This window comes from Corvus moneduloides, chromosome 2, assembly GCF_009650955.1.
Source record: "Corvus moneduloides isolate bCorMon1 chromosome 2, bCorMon1.pri, whole genome shotgun sequence".
In the NCBI taxonomy this organism is placed as follows: Eukaryota; Metazoa; Chordata; class Aves; order Passeriformes; family Corvidae; genus Corvus; species Corvus moneduloides.
The window spans coordinates 53,104,758-53,127,333 of NC_045477.1; the positions used below are offsets into that span (position 1 = coordinate 53,104,758).

The window sequence follows — 22,576 nt, forward strand, 5'->3', positions numbered from 1 at the left end:
TCTAAAACAGGGTATTGTCTTTTTAAAAAATGCATTTGAGTTTTTGTGGCTTGAAACTTCACACCTTGAAGTTTTTCTAGTTTTCTAAGAAGAGTTAAAGTCATAAATTCACCTTATTATAGTTAATGACAAATATCTCTGGGATCTGCTTACACCAAACAGAGGTTTACTGAAAGTCTGGGGCATCTTGTAATCTGTACTCACAGATTTTTACCTTCACTGAAGTCCAGACTGAGTCAGTTGCTATCCCCTTTTCTCAAAGCTCAAATTTTTGAATGCTGGTGTGTACAGTTTTATATTTCTTCTCAATTTATAAAAATTATAAATTATCATTGCTTCTTTTTTGTGGGCATTTTTTAAAAATAGGATTTCCTTTAAATAACAGAACTTTTTTCTTTTTCTTTCTAATAGGCATCTGCCACATTGGTTGATGGCACTCCTGCTGCCTTCCTATTTATCACTGCCACTGTTACCTTGCCTGGAAAACCCCCAATGAAGAAGACTGCCTTCTGTAATAGAGAGGGTTTGGCCTCCATTACATTTGATATCCCCAAAGATGCTCAAAAGCTTGAAATAAAGGTAAAGAAAATGCAAACATCCATGTTTTAAATTATCCCACTGAGAATTGCTCGTAAAACAATTATAAATGACTGTGAAGATGATCACTTTTCATCAAATTAGCACCAAGTGTGGAACATGATTTCTTACACCACCTGAAGAGCTTTGTCCAGATTGTGTAAGATATGTTAGAGAGACCAGGGGCCTGAGGGATGTTTCAAGTGAAGGACACTCTGGTACATCAGAGCCTTGGGAGTACATGCAATGGTCATAGTGGTGAATTTTTGTGTTTTGGGTGTGCATTTACCTGGCATAAGGAAAGAAATGGAACTGTAAGGAATATCACCATGCAAAGTGACAGAAAATTATGGGAAGAAAGCGAGGGAAAATGTCCTGAGCAATGCAGAGAGTAGGCTACATCTGCCCACTCAGAGGGTTCAATTATGTGCACAATATAAAGTGGGAAAAAACTTGTCTGAGTACAAAACACTTTGTGATTTTTGACCCATTGATTCTCATTTAGAAAGAGCCAAGGGTGAAAAATACCAAATGCAAACACAGCAAGAGGCAAAATAGGGTGAGAGAATAAAATAATTAAAATCCTGGAGTTCGGTGCCAGGTTCTGCTAATGAGGTGTTAGCAATGATTCCTCTCACTTCACAGCATTTTCCAAATAACCTGGCACACTACGAATTATTGGTGACACTATACACTGTCTCCTGTGGACACTTTACTCACTCTGTCCTTTTCTTCCCTGACAGGTAAAGGCTGAAGAGGGTAAAGAAAGGTTGGAATCACCTGAAGCCAGTATCAGAGCTGAAAGGTACCAGTCTGCTTCCCCAAACTACCTCAGCATCAGCATCCCGCACACGGTTGTGGCACCTGGAGATACCTTACCCATCACCTTGAATGATATTCATCAGTCTGGCAGTGGAAACATTGGCTATTTCTATTACATGGTAAACAGAATAGTATCATATCAGTAATTTAGTTTAGAAATTATACAACCTGGAACATTTACCTAGTTATTAATACAAGGGAAAACAGAGGGGCCCAGCAAAGGGCAAGTGGGATGATCAGTGTTCTGCCACACCCAACCCACCAAGACAGGCTGAGGGAACTGGGCTTGTTCAGTTTGGTGAAGAGCCCAAGAGTGAGTTGGTAACAACCTAAAAGTACTTGAATAGGATTTAAGATATAATGGAGACAAGATTTCCTGTGTGGTGCCATGCAATATAACAAGGGACCGAGGTCAAAAATTATGGCCTGGAAGATTAATTTTGGAAAAATATTCATTAGTGATGAATGCAATATTGGAAGAGGTTGCCCAGAGAGTTGTGGGATTTTCCAGCCTCAGAAAAATTCAACAATCAACAAGAGAGAACCACATCTCACCTAATCTTACTCTGGTGATGTCTCAGAGCAAGCAGCTGGGCTAAAAATCTCTATAGGTCCCTCCCAGAATTTATTTCTATGATTCTGTTATTTTTTATACATTTGCATATATTTTTAAGGCATGTAAAGTGCACAGTATTTATCCTTCTGAATGAGACAAAGGTGTTCATGGGTACATTCCAGGAGTGACTCTGTTGTGTGTGAAAAATATTTAATCTCCTTCTCCCGCTCTGTCCCAATTTCCCTTGGCAGCCTAAATTTCACAGGATGATAAGTGCAAAGATATCAGTTCCCATTTATTTTTAATAGGACTCTGATATCTTGGAATAATTGTATCCTTAGGAGTTAAGTTTAGGCTTGGGGATTTGTTTTCATTGGATGATTTCTCACAGCGTTGGAGTTCGTGCTGCCAGGCTCTGGGAAGGCATAGCGCTGGGCAGGCAGGATGTGTGGGAGGGATGGTAGCAGACACTGCTGGAGCTCAGCAGTGAGTATCTCTCCCAAACTTTGGTCACCTAAACAAAGCAGTGAGGATTTCAGGCCAGGCTGTAGCATGCCTTTGTTTCTTCCTGAAACCTGTTCATGATGTGTTTAGGAAAGCTTCATGCATTTTGTTCAGGGAAGAGCCCTATCAGTCCTGCCACTGGGTCTGTTTTTCATTCCTCTGACAACCCATGAATACAGATAACATAATGTAGGAAGGAAGGAGTTAAATAGTGAAAGATGGGCTGAAATAAATTAAAGACCAGTCTGTGATACTTCATCCTGAAACCTCCTGCTCCAACCCTTTCACACCATCTGAAAGATTCAGTACTGATTATATGTTAAGTAATGCTGCTATCATCCTGGGTGTGATGACCAGACATTGTAGAAGACAAAATGTAGATGACTACTATCTGGGTACCCCTTCTCAAGCTGTAAGGTTGAGTGAAGGGTGACAGATTTGTGTTCAAACCTGGGCAACAAGACCAGTGTAGCAGAGATTCACCACCACAGTACCCAGGTCTCCTCCAGGCTACTGGTATACAGCTTGGGAATCAAAACTGTTAGTGCCATTAGAAGAGAACAGAAATTGCCTCAGGAAAAAAAAAGAAAAATTATGCAACATAATGCCCTTTCTGGAGCATAGTCACAACATTTGATTTCTTTTGTCTCTGCCTTGCAGGTTGTGGCAAAGGGACAAGCTGAGGTTTTGGGAAGGGTCCCAGCCTCAAGCAAAGTAATAAACCTTAGAATCACTGAGAAGATGGTGCCTGCCTTTCGCTTTTTAGCCTACTACTTCATTGGGAACGAGGGCCAGCAAGAGATCGTCGCCGATTCTGTGTGGGTGGATGTCATGGATGTCTGCGAAGGAAAGGTGCTTTCGAAGCTCATGGCTTCTGCTGTTGCATTCCAAAATTAAAGGGAAAAAGCATGGGGTACTGGCAGAGCAAGTGCAGGCCTGGGATTATAAAGTGAAAGACGTCATTTTTATTGAAAAGGAGTCATCAGGAGTCATGCCAAAAGGCTCCCAGGTTGTGCCTCAAAGAGATGAGAACTACAGTTTTGTACAGAAAACATCTCCCCCTGTGACCGTCTATATATTAGAAATCCATCAAAAAAATGCTGATAGAATTGTTGAGGGGGCAGAATCTCTTTATAACTGTCTTTTGGTAGTGATTTATATCATATGAAAGAAAGTGAAGCCAATTATTGGGGAAAAAATATGAATTTGAAGTAATTTTTTAATCTTTTCAATTTCTGTTAAAAGTAATTTTCTGAGATTTGTTAGCATTTTAAAAGCATTTTAAAATAATAGTTTAAGTTAGAAAATAAAGTGTGGATAAAATAGGAGGCCCTCTAAGCCTTTCTTTCATCTTCCTCCTCCTCTTCTTCCTCCTACTTTTTGGGACCATAAGGTAAAATGAAAAAAATAAGACACAGGAAATTTTTCCAATAGCATGAAACACAACTGCTGAAAAGTATCAGCTGTCTAAAATTACTTTTTCCACTGAAAGTGTTTGTTTTGAAAAAATAATGGCATAGCACATTAGGCAAAAAAAAAAATTAAAGAAAAAATTTTCCATCTCTATCACACAAACCAATTTATACGAAGACAAAACTCAGTTATGTTCGCAGGCATTTCGAGCAATAATTCCCTATAATTTCATAATCAGCTGGGCTACTTCCTCTTAAACCACAGAAGTCTGTGCATCAGAACCAAATCTGTGTTTACTCAGTCATGCTAAAAAATTCAAGTGTGTTATAGAAAGCAGGCAATATTATTACAGACTGGTTTAATTCGGTTAGTTTTGTACATTAATTAGATCTTCTGCTGTCTTTCATGGTAATTTTGTTTCCACTGGAAAATGACAAAATTATATTGAAGACCCCAGTTCCACAAACCCTCACACATACTTTTAATTTCCTTTGGTGCTTAAATGTCGTTGAAAGCCAGCCTCCAGTATTCTGGTAGACACACCTTTCAGTTCCCTGTGATTTCCTTCAGTGTGAAATATCTGCACCTACGTGTTCCGAAACACAGGATCACAGGCAGAAACTCCACAAAACAGGAACTTCTCCCAGCCTCTGACTGCTGAAAGTCGCAGCTGACAGTATTCCTGGCCCAAAGAATTTTCACTTTTTATTAACAAATATGTAATTTTTGTTTCAATCTTTTCTATTTAGATTAAAGTGAAAACAGAACAAGAGATATATGAACCAACAGACCACGTCAACTTAGAGATTGAAATGGACCACGCAGGAAAAGTTGCCTTAGCTGTGGTTGATAAAGCAGTTTTTATTCTGAATAAGAAAAATAAGCTTACAGCCAAAAAAGTAAGATATTTGTAAGAAGAAAATACCACATCTACTAGTCAAACAAAATTTTCCATGACTAATGAGAGGATCAAAATGTAATTAATGGCTATTAATTGCTTAAACAGCGCTTTGCTAAACTTGAAAATGTTTTTTATTTTGCAGTTTAGGATCTATTTCAGATGAGTGGTATATTTAAGATGGGGATTCCCATTCTATGGCAGACAAGTTTGTAAATTAAATAAAGCGTTGCTTGAAAGCACTCCCTAACTAGAACATCCCTCAGCTTTAATCTGCTTCTAAATGCAGCTTGCACCACCAGTTTGTCTTGCTTCTGCAAATTAAAGGCTACAAGAATTTTTCTGATATGTGTATAAACCCTTTTCGAGCATGTGCAGCCATCTGTGCTATTTTATTTGGCAGGTATTTAATGCCATGAATTCATATGATCTCGGATGTTCTGCAGGTGGTGGTGCAAATAGCATTCAAGTTTTTACTGATGTTGGTCTGGCTTTTATATCAGACACAATTCAATCCAGCATTCGGGAAGGTAAGTGCAATCTGCCCTTTAGGAGTTTGTGTAAGACCGCAGTAGATCTGGGGAGGCTAATTGCTTAATAATCAGACATTTTTACTACCATGTTGTAAAATCTTCTTTGCCTTTGGATTTTTCTTCTGCTCTTCCACTGGATGCTGGCAGCTCAGATATCCCAGATGGTTGGTGCTGGTCCTTTGGTGACCACCTCAGCTGGGGCAGGCAGCAGTTGGCTAGGGCTGGAAGATTTGTGGGTCTCTCTTTCAAATTGTGGGCCTTTTGTCAATGAGATGGGTCCTAAGACAGGTCTTCATGAATGATGTGAATGATCAGGCTGTTCCTGTTGTATCATCATGACCAAGTGCCTCTGTTCTGCCTTCCCAGGATATAAATGCCTCCAGGGTACCAGAAGGCAGAAGAGATCTTTGGATTTTCAGAAAAAAATGTCAGGAATTGGTATGTCTGCTCATCTGGATGGCCTGAAGGTCTAAACAGGGGGAGGGATCCCTAGGCAAAGGGATCTGTCTGAGATCTAGGGAGCAAGCAGTGATGGCATAGTGAGAGATGCCATGATATTCTTAGTCCCAGTTCTTGCATTAAGTGACATAACCCAGCACAAGTGTGTGTACTATGCTGTGTGACCTGACACATCATTCATCAAAACAGCTCAAAAAACAAAACCAAATGATGTCTGTAAATGGAAAGTAGTTCACCACTTTATAATCCCAAATGTGGAGCACTTCTACTGGATAACGTCATGTCATCAGTCATGACTAAGAGGCTTTTCAAAATTATTTGTATGTTTAGAAAATGTTTTAAAACCTTTTTTTTTTACATTCTGCTTTGAAGCTATGCCAACTTTAGTACTTTGGGCTTCAATTAAAAGAAGAGTTAGTGTAGTATTTGGTATAAATTGGAAAAAAGAAAAATTTTATGCAAATTGACATTTCCTTCCCAGAAGACATGAAGGCTTGAAGCTGGACTCTTCCTTACTTTTGAAACCACACTCTTTATTCAAGGAGAACACTGATATTGCTACTTCTATTAAGAATTCCAGCCTGCAAGGCGGCATTTTTAATTCAGTCTGACTGTGAAGAGAGGGCTTAGAACAGAATGTCTAGGATGCCATAGAGCCTATGCTTTCCTCCTGTGTTTGTGGACTGTTCTTAGGATGGACTCTTTTCAGGGTCCCAGGCTGAAGATTGACTGTTGCAATAAAAACTAATGTTAATGGCAAGGAATGACAGAAGTGAGCACAATAAACACCTTTACACTGATTTCTACTTACACAGCACTAATTCTGGGCTTTAATTCTATTGCAGCCAACACATACCAAAACCCTGATCTACGAAAATGCTGCCAAGATGGAATGAAATTAAATCCCATGAGGTTTTCTTGTGTGAAAAGGCTGACAAAGGTGTCTGGCTCCCACGAATGTAGGAAGGCATTCCAGGACTGCTGTGACAAAGCCACAGCCCTCAGGAAGCAGGCGAAGCAGAGGAACAGAGTGGGCTTGGCACGACGTAAAGAGCAGTGGCATAGAACTCTGCCATTTTTACCCTTCTTGTGGTGGCAGGGGAGGGTCAAGGGGCATTTTAGTGCTGTGGGGCTGGGGAAGAAGTTTTCACATCAGCATGTCAGAGAGCCCCGGTACAGTATGCAGCAGCCATGCAGCATTGCATCTTCACACCTGGACACTGGGAAGGTGGGAGTGGGATGGGATAACGTCTTGGGGTGAGAAAAGGCAGGAATCACTTTAGCCAGTGGTGGCCCCTACAGTCTTACAGAGGATCTGATGGCTCTGCCCACACCCCAGAGAGGCCACAGACAGCAGAGCAGGGGAGGGGGTGGTTGTTTGCATTCAGGGCTGTAAGTGGTCTCAGATTTACGACTCTTTTTTTAGTGGTACTACTGTTATAACACCTTCACCTTCAAAATGATGTCTTGAGAAAAGTCCACTTTAGCCAGGAATAATTTTTTCTCTTTCTTCTTTTCTTCTCCCCGAAGTCTATCACTGACCACACATTACATGTCCCCTCATGTTACCAAAAGAAAAAATTACTTTGCATCTAAAATAATCCTATTCGGAGTGTAATTTCTGCTACAATTTCTCACAGATTTTCCCTTTCATCCTCTGTCTGTCACAAGTGTGGGACAGTAGGAACATCTTTGCTAGCCTTACTACAGGGAACTGATTTCTCGTTTGGTACCATGTAGTTTTGAAGCTGTCAAGAGGCACTATCTTTTTGGTGACAAGCTATGGTCATTGCTTCTCTTTTTGCAACATTTTCTTTAATGTACAAGATGGAACACAGATGAAATCTTTTCATTCAGAGCATTTTTTGTGCTCTGACAAGCTGACTCTCTGCAAGACAGTGTAAGGTCAGCAACCAAAGACTTCCAAAAAGAAACCTCGCTCCTGTTTTGCAGAATACAACGAACATGAAGAATTGTTTGATGAAACCTCTGTCACCTTGCGCAGTTATTTTCCTGAGAGTTGGTGGTGGAGTTTTGAAGAAGTGGAAAGCCCTGGAAAGCACAGGTACTGTGTTGCCTGAATATGTTTAAATTTGTACTGTCAAATGTATAAAAATATCAGTTTTATGTAGTATCTGATGCAGAGGACTTCATAATATTTGCAAGTACTTTGTCTCCACAACTGAGGGAATATGTTTTTCCCTTACAATACTCAAACTTCATCCAATGACAACGTTTACATTTTATATATGCCTTCTAATAAGTCTTATTTTGTGTTTTTTAGTGTAAAAAACTTTGCTCCTGACTCTATAACCACCTGGGAAGTTCAGGCAATAAGTATATCTCCTGAAAAAGGTATAAGTATTGGGTATTTTTTGTTTGTTTGTTTCTTTGTATGGATAAAGAGAGAAGGTGTATCCTTTAAAAGAGAGATAAGTTATGTTGATAGTATAAAAAAGTCTGTACTGAAAAAACACAAAGTGATTTGATCATGATATTTACTTCTCTCTTTTATGCCATGTTAAAGCCCAACTATAAGTTAAGGTATAGATTTATATTTATAAAAGCAACATGAAGGAGGGTCTTGAAGACGATGGATTGTACAATCAAAACTGTCTCTTATTCTTTCCACTCTATAAAACACCCCATTTTAGCTTCCACATGGCCAGGAAGCCACAAGAAAGGTAGCAGTAGTAACGTCGCTTTTCTTTGAATAATTCTGGGACCAAATTCTGGCCATCTCAAAGCATGAAAGTCTGTGGCCTCTAAGGCAGAGAAGAGCACCAGGAAACCAGCAAAAGACCAGCAAGGTCTGGACACCAGAGAGCCCAGGTTCTCAGGTGCTGCTCTCTGGGAGCTTCTAGATGATGAGGATCATGCAGGATGGACAAAGAGTCTATCTTGTACTGCCCACTCCCCTTTGGAAGGGGAGGCTCATCCAGGGGTGCAGGGATGGGCACGGAGTTTATTTTCAGAAAGCAAGGAAAGGTCATTGTGTTTTAAACATGAAACAAAAAAAAAAAAAGGAAAACTGGGCCACATTTCACTCATGAAACATGCAAACACTCCTGCCAAAAAACCATGGCAGTGACTTCAGGGGGCAAACAAGAGACAGGTCTCTAGAGCAGATGAGTTTAAATTAGCTCTGAGTATGCCTGTTTTCCTCTCCTGCTCATGACTTCAGGGGAGCCCAGGTGCTGAGTTTTGATTAGACATTGAACTTCCTATCAGCTGATGTTAAGTACGGAATTCCCAATTCTAGTTGTTTTTTTCTTTTTCTCACCCCAGGGTTCTGTGTAGCTGACCCCCACACCTTTGCAGTTTTCAAAGACTTTTTTGTGTCCCTGAGATTACCGTACTCAGTCAGACGAAATGAGCAACTGGAAATAAAAGCAGTGGTTTACAACTACCTGCCCAATGATCTCCAGGTAGCGTTATCAACAGCTGCTGTGCCGTGCATGCCTAGCTAGCTAGTTCTATAGTTTTGTAAAATTTGACGTGAATGACCCTTCAGTGCCCTCCTACAGCCCAGACATAATGCTCCCATCTTGAAAGCTATCCCAAGGCCAGGATCCAATTCTACTTGCTAATCAAACTTACTTGCATAAAGCAGATCATGCTATATAGCCATATCCTTTGTCTTTTGGTACGTCTTCTTCCCCTCCATTGAAGCAGTCAGTTCCTTTCTTGATGCCTGCTTGTCTGGGCAGCACCCAGCTCCTGACACTGATACTTGCTGACACTTCACAAGCACAGAGGTATATTATGAGCACACCATCCAATATGTTAGCCACAAAACTCATTGTGCCTGCAACGTGAAGCCACTTTTTGTCTTCGTGCGACTCCTATGCAGTCCTGCATACGGTCACAGCTGTCACTGGGCTCAAGGCCTCCATTGTCCTAAGGCTGATACTCCTTTTTTCACTTCTTCCCATCTCCCAGCCAGCTGTTTGACCAGCATCTTCTGAACTGCACTGAATTGTGTAGAGCTGGGATGTATGAAAATGCACTATCCTTTCTTCACTGTGGTTTGGGTGTAGGCCAAAACTCTGTTGCAAATTCAGTGTAAAGAAGAAACAATAGTTGATTCAACTTCAGAGCGCTAATCAATGTGGGTGAATGTTAACAGACCATAGGGTCACAGAACAATTTACATTGGAAGGGACCTCCAGAGGTATTTTCCCTGTGCAGTGATGCACTAAGACTGATCTTGGGTGTTGCCTTGTCCCCGCAGGTGGTAGTGAAGATGGATGCAGTGAAGGGGCTGTGCACCGCAGAGACGACGGAGAAGGCTGTGCAGCTGCCACTGCTGGCTAAGGGGAACTCAGCAACACCAGCCTTCTTCTCAGTTGTCCCTCTGACTGTGGGAGAAATTCCAATTACCATTATTGCTTTTGACCAGGATTCTGGGCACAGTGATAGCATTAGGAAGAATCTCAAAGTTGTGGTAGGTATAACTAATTGAGGGCAGGCACTTCACAAATGTGTGCTTGTCCTCAGATACAACATTCACAGGCAAACAAAGATGTTGCATTATTATTTAATACCTTAGCTCTCTTTCAAAATTATAAAAAGGAGGAGCCTTTAAGAAAAAAATGGTGTTTCAAGCACCAACACAGACTCATTACAGTATCCAAGCCATCCATTGAGGGCTTTTTTCCATCCACACAAAAAGTGCAAAATATGAATCCTTACACCCCTGATATCAGGGGATAGCCATGTAGGTAAGGATATAAGGCATGGGATGCTGGGAACCTGCTGTTGTTAAAGGCCATAACTTTTGTAGGTATAAACACAGCCTCAGAGTTCAATGCTACACCAAAACATGAAAAGTAACTGTAAAATTAGCTTTATTAAAACTGGAAGTGTAGGAAGACAAATGTGAGCAATCAGAAGGAAAAAAGTTTAAGTCTTACACCAAAGACATACTCAGAATTTCATGGATTTCATACACGAGGGGTTTACAAACACGAGTCCCTCTGTGAACGTGACTCGATGGGTCACAAAGCTGAGAATAAACTTTGAAGTTTAATTTTGGGGGGTTCGATTTGGTTAAAGGAATTTCATCCAGGGAAATGTTTCAATAGTAGCACAAAACATTCAGGAAAGTTTATTAGTATTTCTACTAGGAAACTGAAATTCTGATTTGAAGGTTGAGTTTTACCTAGAGAGAAATCTCCCTTCAAAATCACTTATTTGTGCCACCTGCTGGCCTAGTGCTTGTATGGAGCTCACGGGTTTCCTGCAGCTTAATTTCAGCCATGAGCGCTTGCAAATGTTTTGACTTTTCTTTCCTTAATTGTGCAGGCTGAAGGTGTTTTACAGAGAGAAGAAGAGACCATTTGCATTAACAGTGGCTGTAAGTTACCCAAAAGGGTTAGACACAGATGTGGTTTGGTGTAGGAATGAGGGGTGAATGATGGGCGCAGTGAAATATTTCTTAATGCACAGACGTTCCTTTGGTTAACCAGAACTTGTCAGAAATCTCTCCATCCAATAAATAGCAAAAGACTCATGAAAGAAAAAAGTAAAAAAATTCTAAATTTTTAGAGTTGACTTATTTTACTTTTGTTTTTCAAGGTATCATTCTTTATATATTAACTGGGCATCTATTTAATTCACTAATGGGTCTTAAAAGGTGTTAAAAACAAGTTTTGTTTCAAGTATAAAATATTGCTAAAGACTGAAAATTAAATCAATTTAAGAAAGATAAGTATATTTTTTCTAAAATTACATAGTATGCTGTTTATTTTTTTAAAGTCTGGATGTAGATATCTATTTATTATTTATTTACAGTGAAGTCCCATACTGTGGACCTGAACAGACCATCTAACAGGGTACCGGGTTCTGATAGCCACGTGTTAGTTAGCCTGAAAGGTAAATGTCATTTTTTCATCAACAGCTTCTCCATAGGTGACAAGGCACAGGCCCCTCTGTGCTGCTCATTCCTGCATGGCAAGTCTCCATTCTCTCCTAGTTTTCCTGTTACGACTCAAGTGGTCTGTGCTACATGACCAGGTCATAAAATAAAACATTCCCAAGGTTGATCCAGTACCTTTTCCTCTTTCTAATTACTCCTTCTTACTTGTAGTGGATGTAATAGCTTTATGAGATCCATCCTTCCTCACTGTGCTCGGGTCAACATTATGGGAAGGCCAGAGGTGAAGGGAAGAATTCATCTTCTCTAATAACCCCACGCTGCATGTAGGGCTGTAGAAATCTGCTTTAGATTTCAGAAATAAGGATGCCAGACTCTGATGTATAGGTTCTGAAGAGTTCTGTTTTTCTGAAGAGGAGATATGTGCAACCATATATTCATTTAATGAAATATAACTGTATGCATATATATACACTCATGCATACGTATTTTAAAAACATCTATTAGCAAGCACTTTTATTAGTGATAAGTACTTTTTTCCCCCCCAGGAAATGTAAAAGAATGCATTTGTGACACAAAAGGTATTAATTTCCATTTCAAATCCCTGTTCTAAAGTAAAGGGATCTTTGAATTCATCAAGTTATAAACTTGCAGAGAAAAAAAAGACAAACACAAAATGTTTGGCACAATTAATGCACAATCTTTTTATCCCTCTGTGGGAGGATCAGGGCTGGTTTGACAAGACTTTTCCAAACCTGATACACCAGTCTTTCCCCCTTCCCTTGCTTCCCTGCCTCCAGTAGCCTCAGGGCTTTTTCTCCTTCATATTCCTTCACTGGGCCAGCCTCCTTTCTCCAGCTTTCCCAGGGCCTGGCACCTCATCCTTGCCCTTCTTCAAAGAGCTTTATGAAGTAGCTAAAAACAGTGTTTAATAGTGAGGAGTATCAGGCCATGCTGGAATGTCAGCCTACAGTTATTATAACCTTTATTCATATTACACCGATCAGTTTTACATAAGGTAACTATTACAGCTTGTGTTTTTTACAACAGGGAACATTATGGACGAGTCTGTTGAAAACTGTCTGAGTCTCAGTGGAGTTGAGAAGCTGATTCAGGTGCCCACAGGCTGTGCAGAGCAAACGATGGTGAAAATGGCCCCTGCAGTCTATGCTATAGAGTACCTGGATGCCAGCGAGCAGTGGGTGAACTTTAACCCTGAACGGAAGCAGGAAGCCATTGGTATGATTGAAAAAGGTAGGCAGAAATAAAAACAGAAACAAAACAAAAAAACCCAAACCAACCAGAAGCCAAAGGATGGGATCTTTGTTATCTGTTTGCACTGTGCACTGGCTGAGGCTGCTTCCTGAAGGAATGCCCAATGTCTTACCCCAGCCACACAGAAATGCCCCTGACTGTCTGCAGACAGACATGAGAAACAGAACTTGTGAAGAGGGCTTGGGAGACTAATTGCCAGAATCTGACACTGGGTGGTATTGACATTGACAGCCCATCCTCTCTCTTGCCTAATTTAGAAGTAGAACATAAAATCTGAGCTGATCAATGAAAACTCTTCTCAGAGTAAATGAACAAAGGCCAGTTATTCTTTGCCTCCCAATGTTCAAAATCAACCAAGGTAAACCACATCCTAAAAAATGCTTATTTCTCCCCATGGATCACAGACACTGCTTAGGATAGCCAGCTGGGATGTAGACATCTCTGCCAGTGGCTATCAAGAGGAATATGACAAAAGAAATTCCCAGTGCTAATCACGATATTGATGCCTTCCCTTCCCCACGCCTGTATTCATCATTACATAAGCTAGAATGAATTCAGCAGCCTTGGACCGAGCCAGGGAGGGAGTTTCCTTAGGGAGAGGACACCTGTAAGTCTGCTTCTGGAAGACTCCACTCCAAGATGAGATCCAAAGCTGGTATTAAACATACAGCAAAGCCAGGACCACATGTGGAAATGTCACTAACACAGAGTTGTCAGTATTGGAGCAGGTACAGCTGATCTGTCTAACTGTAGTGATGTGCTTATGGCATAAAGCAATACAATGCACCTGTCATTATGATCTTCAGATGTGAGGCACACATTTTATATGTGATAAATAAGTGTATAAATAGAGATTAAAAGCATGCTAGCAGTTGCTGCGTGGAGATCTTTGCCTATTTATCCAAGACTGCCAAATGTGACGTGAGATCCTGCTAATTAAGTATTTGGTATTATCATCATCATTTAGTCCCTATATTATGGATTCTTATTGAAGTTCATCACAGTAGAAAATGAATTGTGTGGCTATGATACAAACTTCATCAAGATAACAGCAGTCAAGATCAGAGGCCACAAATTATGATTTCTAAGCCTGTGTCTGACCCAATAGATGATGTTTTGTGTACTTTTTGATTCAATGTACTATAAAATCAACAGCTTGAAAAGTTGTCAATAATGGGAAATAATTTCCCTTTATTCACAACACATAAAATGTTTTGTAACCATAGGTATCTGCAGTTTTCAGGTTATTTTCAAGGCTCAGTTAAGTCAAACAAGACAGAGGACCTTCTAAGCCTGATCATTTTTCTGTGAATTTCTGCTGACCCAGTCATTTCCTCCTTACACACCAGTGAACACCTCCATGAACTCTTCGACCAGTCAATACAGAATGTATCCATTATAATGCAAGTGATGTAAGAAAATGCCCAGTAAATATGGGTGTTCTCTGAACAGTTATGTGCTCTCCTGTTCATGCAGGTTACACTAGACTGCTTGAGTTTCAGAAGGAGGATGGCTCCTATGGAGCATTTAAAGAAACCCCCAGTAGTGTATGGTAAGAGATTTTTTTTTTCCCTGGGGTTTTATTTTTGGGATTTTATTTTTGTTTATTTGGTTGGTTTTTTTTCAATTTACCTCTAGTATCATTTGATGCATCAGAAGCTTTTCTTTGGCGATGGACTTTGAAAATCTGGTGGTTGCCTAGGTACTTTTGTCATGAATAATCAGCCACAAAATTCTCTGAGCATGTTCAGCCCTTGGTGAAAGAGATTTCTACTGAGCCACTGATTATTTTGCATTTGCCACAGAGTAGAAATATTCATGCTGATGTTGAGCAATAACTCACTAGGTTCCAATGAGTGCACTATACTGAATATGAGTCTGTGCATAAAATTAGTATGTTTATCTTTCTGTCAATATAGTCAGCACATATAAATACCTGTCATCACAAGTTTGGAAAATTTTCCTTTGTGCAGGTTAACTGCATTCATTGTTAAAGTACTCACAAGGAGCAGAGAATACTTCAGTATCCAAGACAGTCACATAATCAACTCCATTTCCTACTTGATTAATCAACAGCAGGCAGATGGTTCATTCCATGACCACCACCCTGTAATGGACAGGTCGATGCAGGTAGGTTATCCATATTTAGAAGAATTTGTTGTGCATTTAGGGCTATGAGGTATTGAAAGGAATATTCTGAGTTGTTGAGTAACAAGAAATGTATCTAAAGAAAATAAATCTGTAATGTAAGTACAAAATCTTTAATGTAAAATTAATTTGTTAACAGGTCTGCAGGTCTGTTATGTCAGATGCATAGCTAGCACTTCATCACCTTTATCTTTTTATCCAGTCTTAGCTACTTGTTTCACCTATGCCTATAGAGCACTTAGAAAATTAATTTTGAGGGTCATGTTTGGTGAAAAAGTATGTCTTTTATTGCCAAAGGAAATAGAGTGTAGAATTGTAACTTCATTTTGAAGGGGTGTCCAGAAGATCAGATTGTACAGGACCATGTCCAGATGGGTCTCAAGTACCTCCCAGTCTGTCTGGGTAAACAGCTTCAGTATTTCACCACTCCCATGGTGAAAAAAGAAAATGATAACACTTAGTCAGAATTTCTAATTGCATATCTTGGTCTACACGTCCTCTATAACTGTATAGAAACACAAACTTTTTATACTGCCCGTGAACTTAGTCTAGGAAAGTAATGTGCATCTTCCAAAACTCATTGGAAATGCAGTGTAGTGACCATATATAAAAAGATCATGCATTAATATTATTAATGATCTGTGTCAAATAGCTAGTGAGGCTTTCACACTCAAAGCCAGTTTCACAGCTGATGTAACACTATTGGGGAAAAAGAAACAAGTAGCTCAAGGATTGGTCAAAGGGTTTTTTTGACCTGTGTTCAAGCTGAGATAATCTTACATATACTTCAAGAACTTTCAGGGGAAAAAAGCTAATGAGGGCGCTGTGCTTACTTTACCAAGAAGAGGGATAAGAAATGATCTGATATTGGTGTATAAATACCTCTATAGGAGAAAAGTTCTGTCTGCAAGGTAGAGGGCTCTTTAGTGTGTAGAGTAGCACAGAAATGAAAAAAGACCTCACCTCCCTAGTGATTGGAAATTGAAACCATGAATGTTTCAATGAGGAATTGTAAATTGTTAGCTGTAAGATAAATAACTAAATTTTTGATTATCAACTGAAGAACGTGGCAGTTTCCTTATCTCTTACACTGTTTAATGCAAACTGGCTGCCACCGTAGAAGACATACCTTAGAGGGACACATATTATTGAGAAAAATTTAAGGCTACAGATACATGGTACATGATCAGAGGGTTTGCATAGAAGATTCTTACCTTCATGGAAAGTGACTTTCTAGATTTAATCACAAGCATGTCCATGCACTTCTAACTTTTCCTTTCCATGTTTCATCTTTCAGGGTGGCATTAAGTCAGCAGAAGAGGATTTGGCAATGACAGCCTTTGTAACCATAGCATTGCAACAGACCCTGCATGTCTACCAGTCACCTGATGTGGTAGGAAGCCTGACTCTTTAAGTCTGCAGGCTCTTGCACGGGGGCATATCCACCCTACTGTCTCTTGGAGAACTGCAAATGAGGAGTTTAAAATCTGCTCACATCTGTGGTGGATAGGAAAAGATGCCACGGCCTAATATACAACAAGGTGTTTTGAGCTACACGCTCCATCATCAGTGGCTTTAATCACTAAGCAAATATTATTATAATTGTCTTAAAAATTACTACAGTGAAGTATTCCAATTTCCTGGTATTCTTGCCACAAGTTACAGTAGGTCTCAGTGATCTTTACAAATGGATCCATTCTGTTTCCACAGGCACGAGTGATTACAGGAACAGTGGCTTACATGAAAAATCAATTTTCAAGAAATACTGACTGCTATTCTACAGTAATCACTGCTTATGCTCTGACACTTGTGCAGTCTGATAGTGAAGATGCTCAGTTTGTGAAAGAAAAATTAAGGGACTGTTCTTCTTTTGATGGAGGTACTGGTAACCATTCTTAACAATAACTTTTGGAAAGCACTTTTCTTAATTGAAACACTGAGCACACTTACATGAACAAAACAAATTGAAGTAAATTAAGAACAATTAATTTTATACAACTGTATGTATGTACATACAGACAACCGTATGTACATGTGTACTTAATTATTTAAATTGTATAATTAAATATTTCAATGTTTGAAATTTTAATACGTAATTTTTGTAATTAATAGCACTATAAAGTGACAGCATAATGAAGTTTGGATCATGACCTTCTCTGATTCTGGAATTGGAACAAAACAACAGTAACTATTCATTTATATTTTCTGCTTCCCCTGGGAAGAAAAAAAAGTCCAAGCCAAATGAGAAAGAAGAAACTTCATATGAGAAAATAGTAACATACAGGAGTAGTCCAGACCGGATTTGTGGTCAAGAGGGAGGTGTCTCTTCCAGCCCACCTGCCTTCAAAGCCCCCCATGAGTTCTGACTGCTTTGTCCCAGCTCCCCATGGATGTCACCACTTACCCCACAGGGTGACTGCTGAGTCAGTCGGCTGCACGGCCGTCCTGGTAATTCCTCCCAATGCGTTTGGTAAATACACTGCAGTTTAACAGCCCCAGTTTAAGAATAGGGAATATGGTTCTCCTTAATCAAGGCTGGATTTGTGGCCATAATTAATACTGATATTAATAATTATGCCTGAGGGACCACCAGACACAATGCTACCTCTCCATCAGATGGACATCTCTGTACAATGGGATCATTAGACTGTGATGGTTGGAGAAGTCAAAATCAAAAGTTGTGGGTTTCCTTTTCCATTTTCTTTGCTTGCCAAGTGATTTGTTGCTCTCACAACAGCACCCATGTCTTGTGGTGATGCCTTATCCTGGTCTTAAAATCAAGAGTCAAACACGGTTAGAAGGGAAAAAGGGTTTTTACCTTGGTATTTATTTTAAGGATCCTTAGGTGCATACGTCCAGGTCAAATGCACCAAAATGCACCCCGCAATTCCCCCAGAAGATCTGGTATAACATTATAGGTTTTACTGATTAGCATATCTATCAAAAATTCCCCAATGAGAGGCTTGAATGAGCCCCCCTCCCCAAGGAGCCTTCCCCTGCATGGTTCTATCTTGGTTTACAGCATGTGTTCTGGAGAGGACCTTGGGGTCTGGGGCACACTATCCTCTGCCTACAAAGCTTCTACAATGTTTAGTCTCTCAGCTTGACAAACAAGTCCAAGAATGCAGGTAAAAAGCACTAAGAATACAGAAGTTGTAAAAAAGGTATAACAGGGATATAAAAGAAAAGGCAAAAAATCTTCATGGCATCAGTGGTTCCGCAGTGCCATGACATGAAATATCCACTGTGTAGAACAATAGCGATTTTTGGCAAATGTCTCTGCCAGTGGCATTCAAGACTGAATTATTCTTGCAGCAAAGCAGCAGCGCTACTGGGGAAATGGCAACAACGCAGTCTCGGTGGAAACCACTGCCTATGCCCTGCTTCAAACCTTGCTCCTGGAAGACATGGAATATGCCAGGCCTATTGCTGCATGGCTGACAGAAAGAAGGAACTACGGTGGAGGGTACTGCTCTACACAGGTGCCTGACCACCAGTTCAGGGGGAGTCTTAAGGGGAGGGAAGGAAATAAAAGTCCCATAAAAACTTTTTCATTTATATTTGAAAGCATCATAACAGTTAATTTTCAACTTCTTTGGTGTATGAAGCACTTAAGATTTTGAATCGTTAATTAGCAATGGCCCAAGTAAAATAGTTAAAAGCCAGCAAAGAAAATTCTTTGTCTTCATGAAGACATATGACAATCTAAGGTCAGGACTCCAATTTGTTTACAATTTTAGTGCTATAAGAAGAAGCTGGGAAATTAAATGAATAGTCTGTGCAGGTAGGAACAGACAAATACAGGAGCACTTCAAAGCAGCAAAAAGCATAAAACTGAATTCAAGGTGGCTGATAATGTCATCTCACATGTTGTTGAAATAACCTGGCATAACTGCTAGGTCTTTTTGCTTTTCTTTCTCTCCTAGGACACAGTGGTAGCCTTAGAAGCTCTGTCAGCATACAGCATACAGACACTGAACACTGTTTCCACTGACCTGACTGTCAGACTGGGAACACCTGGAAGGCAAAATTACTACAGCATTGTTCTGACTGATGCCCATGAAGAATTTCAGAAGCAGCTAGAGGTACAGAACCACCATTTTTTTTAACATTTTTGCCTCAAACAGGAAAATTGGATCATCTGGCCTGAGTTTTGTCATGTTAAGCAACCATGAAGTAGCTGGTTTATAACACCTTGAAATAATTTAATCTCTAAAACAACAGAATCTTTTTTAAGTTTAAAAAAAAAAAAAAAAAAAAGCAAAAAAAAACCAAAAAACACCACCAAGCAGGTGCTTAGCAGCACACTTGAGAGGTGCTTTCCTACCTCTTTGAGGACTTTGGTGATGTGAATCTTTCCCAAAAGTGAAGAGCAGCCAGGAATCCAAGGGAGCCAGGATTCCCTTTTTCAAGGGAATGAGGAAGAAGGGGAATATTCTGATCTTCAGTGTGCTGAGAATTGTGAAAATGGGAAATCCAGGATACAAAGGAGAGAGTGAAGTTGCTAAAATATATCTACTGGGCCCTAAAACAGCACAGTAAGATGCAGTAACACAGCACACTTAAAATCTCATGAGACTTGAGGTATAATTCCTTCCATAGCTAAAAGTTTTCCCCACCCAGATTTGGAGGGTAAAGGCATAGAAGACTGTCAAGATGTCAGGAAAACAATAGATCAAATGCTGAGCACAGACTAATAATCTTTTTTTTCCCCTTGGTTTGCAGTTTGAACTTGGGAGAAAACTTGAAGTATCTGTAAACGGCAAAGGAAATGGGACAATGAGTGTAAGCTGTAAATTCACAATCCAGAGTCCAACTGGACTTCTTTTAATCCCTTTTTGAAAACAAAGTGAAAACTTACTTGTCATGGCCTCAACCTTTGTGTTCCTACCTCCAGAATTCTAAAATTTGTGGCCTAAAGCCTGGCCTTATGAACAGTCAATTTTTCCTGTCTTTAACTTTATTAAATGTATAAAATGTCAGGGGTGATAGAGGGGGCTGGAGTTTGAAAGACCTCTTTGTGGTTGGGAATGGAGAGTGGTTATCTCAAAAGAGTCCCACATCATTTGCGAATTGCACATGGGACCTGCTTATATCCATGAGAGTCCTCTGTGACCAGTTTGTGCTACTGGGGGACTGGTCTTTCTCTCCACACTCCCATGTCCCATCACCATGTGTAGAAGCCCTGGATGAGTAAATTCCATGTCATTTAAATGATATTTTTAGTGGCTTGCTGTTTATGTGTTCATCTTAGATATTAAAAATGTACTGGTCGCCTGAGCTGAAGAACAACACCTGCAATGATTTGATTTTGACAGTGGAAGTGGAAGGGAGCCTGAAGTACTCTGGTGAGCGAAAGGTGCAGGGGTTGGGTCTCAAAGGTGACACATTTGGCCAGCTGCTAATAATATTTCATAGCTTTCCAGCCTTGGAAAGTGGGAACAAATGAATGAAACAAGGAAAAGGAGAAGCCCCTGAACTCTGCCTAGCTATTGCTGCATGTACCTTATTATTCTTATTCTTATTTTAAATAGTATAATAACTATCTGAGTGACTGTAGGTGCAGCAGGTACTTAACAATTACACAGTTACAGTCAGACACTCTCAAGAAACAGGAGGTGAGCTCCCTTCACAGAGGGAAAAGCCCAGCTCAGTTCCCTGCCTAATAAGGGACCTACCGTGTGGGCTTAAACTCTTTGAGGCTGATCTGTCATAGGTCTTTCATATGAGCAAGGATGTGCTTTCCATCCCCTGAAGTGCGTATTCATCATCATCTCTGTCTATGTCTGCATTTTTTTCTGTTTGAATTGTTAACTTTTGGAGGGGGGGATTGTCCTTTACATATTTATGCATAGCCTAAACCCCATTCTTAGCTAGATTTGTTAGTTTTTCTTACTATAGTTACCCCTGAAATTCTAACTCTGAATGAATTGGAAACACTGACACAGTGAACTGTTATAAAACTCACAGTGATGGCATGACTGCCCAATGATATTTATCATTATACCAAAAGGAGCCAAGTTGCAGGCAAATTTGTGCATGGCTGACCATGTCTCTCACCTCCAGAAGCTGAATACTCTGATGAAGACGATGATTATGAGGACTTGACTACGTCAGGAAACAACACATCCGAGACGCTGTCTAAAATTGATTGGTTTGATATCCGCAGCAGAAGAAAAAGGGATGTGACTACTCCCAGCAAAACAGAATCCTTGCAATACAAAGTCTGTGTCAGGTAGGTCTGCAAGATCAGCTCTCCTTTTGTTTTTCTCCTTTGTCACGTTCTTCATAACCACAAGCTCAGCATCCAACCTAGTGACCTTCTGTGAGTGTGCATACACTGTGAATGTGTGTCCTCCTTCCCATGGCAGGAGAAAAGGTTTCCACACAATGGATGAGGTTTATTTACAGGGCTTACATAGATTTCAAATGTCCACTGCAGATTCTGTCCCGTCAGACTCTGGGGAGACTCTAAAGCACCTGGCAGGCTAATAATTTGAAAGAAATATTTTATTAAAAAAGGTAAATACAGCTAGAATGCAGTAGTAACACATTTACAGAGTTTCATCGCTTTCTGGAGAGATACTGTTGCTACCTTTGTGGTCACACTCTGGCCTCATAAAAAAAGAAAGTATGTCTAATACTATCTAGGAGAGCAGAGAGGGGTAGACGGGGTTTCTGTTGTGACAAGAAGTTGGCAAGGGCAGAGGTAGTAAAAAAAGAAACCCTCCCATGCAGCATAATACTGAAACACCTGTCTTTGTTCCCATTTACAGTCTGGCATTGGTCTCAGAAGCACAAATTTGTGGCTATCCTGGGTTCCTCTTCTAGAAAGGAGCAGGATGACAGAAGCAGGTTTTGCTCCCCAGTAGAATTCTGGTTTTCTACTGGCTTTGGCAAAGCCCTGAAGACAGTGGTTTTATCCCCCCTTCCAGACAGTGTCATGAACAATGGCAGGGGAGAACTGAAGTTATCCTCATTCCCAAGTTTCACTCTCCCTCATTAAGCACATATCCAGTGAATCATGTACTGGCCAAAGCATCATCTTCCCCGTAAATTGCTATGCACCATTTATCACTCCCACATCCACTGTTCTGCTGAGTGTTATGCCGAGGCTTAGACAATAGTGTGAAACTCCTTGTAGTTAAGACTGGGAGAAAAACTGAAGGCATGAGTTACATCACCATTCTTCTTCCCCACACTGTGGTGCACCCCTTATGGGAAAGGGACAGTGCCAAAATAAAAAGTTCTGAGGTACCACTAAGTGTATGTAAAATATCTCATGTCAAGGCACCCTGTGTGAGCACAGAACAACTTCGCTTTCCAGCAATGACGCAACTACCCAATATTAGAGAAGGTGAAAGCAGAAAGATTGGGAATCCAATACATGTATTTAGTGGATAATTACAGCAATGAGGATTTTTGCCTCAGACAGCAAAGGTCATGTAAATTTGACTTAGTCTGTGAAAAATTTGGATAAATTTATTTCCTATCTCCACTTTGTAGGCAATAGA

At 40.2% G+C, this 22,576-nt stretch overlaps 1 protein-coding gene across 2 annotated transcripts in view; it reads left to right on the forward strand.

Annotated features, from left to right (window-relative positions):
* LOC116439715 (complement C4-like) overlaps positions 1-22,576 on the forward strand; it is a 53,310-nt gene that overhangs the window by 20,925 nt on the left and 9,809 nt on the right. For both annotated transcript variants that reach the window (XM_032099650.1, XM_032099649.1), the window contains 23 exons: positions 412-579; positions 1,320-1,517; positions 3,119-3,310; positions 4,621-4,770; positions 5,173-5,299; positions 5,669-5,740; positions 6,607-6,807; positions 7,715-7,826; positions 8,046-8,116; positions 9,050-9,189; positions 9,996-10,208; positions 11,069-11,120; positions 11,558-11,638; positions 12,690-12,893; positions 14,391-14,466; positions 14,888-15,044; positions 16,360-16,455; positions 16,773-16,941; positions 18,378-18,544; positions 18,989-19,147; positions 19,788-19,847; positions 20,317-20,410; positions 21,129-21,297. In XM_032099650.1, the coding sequence (XP_031955541.1) occupies positions 412-579; positions 1,320-1,517; positions 3,119-3,310; positions 4,621-4,770; positions 5,173-5,299; positions 5,669-5,740; positions 6,607-6,807; positions 7,715-7,826; positions 8,046-8,116; positions 9,050-9,189; positions 9,996-10,208; positions 11,069-11,120; positions 11,558-11,638; positions 12,690-12,893; positions 14,391-14,466; positions 14,888-15,044; positions 16,360-16,455; positions 16,773-16,941; positions 18,378-18,544; positions 18,989-19,147; positions 19,788-19,847; positions 20,317-20,410; positions 21,129-21,297 (3,128 nt within the window). The remainder of the gene's footprint in view (positions 1-411; positions 580-1,319; positions 1,518-3,118; positions 3,311-4,620; positions 4,771-5,172; positions 5,300-5,668; positions 5,741-6,606; positions 6,808-7,714; positions 7,827-8,045; positions 8,117-9,049; positions 9,190-9,995; positions 10,209-11,068; positions 11,121-11,557; positions 11,639-12,689; positions 12,894-14,390; positions 14,467-14,887; positions 15,045-16,359; positions 16,456-16,772; positions 16,942-18,377; positions 18,545-18,988; positions 19,148-19,787; positions 19,848-20,316; positions 20,411-21,128; positions 21,298-22,576) is intronic.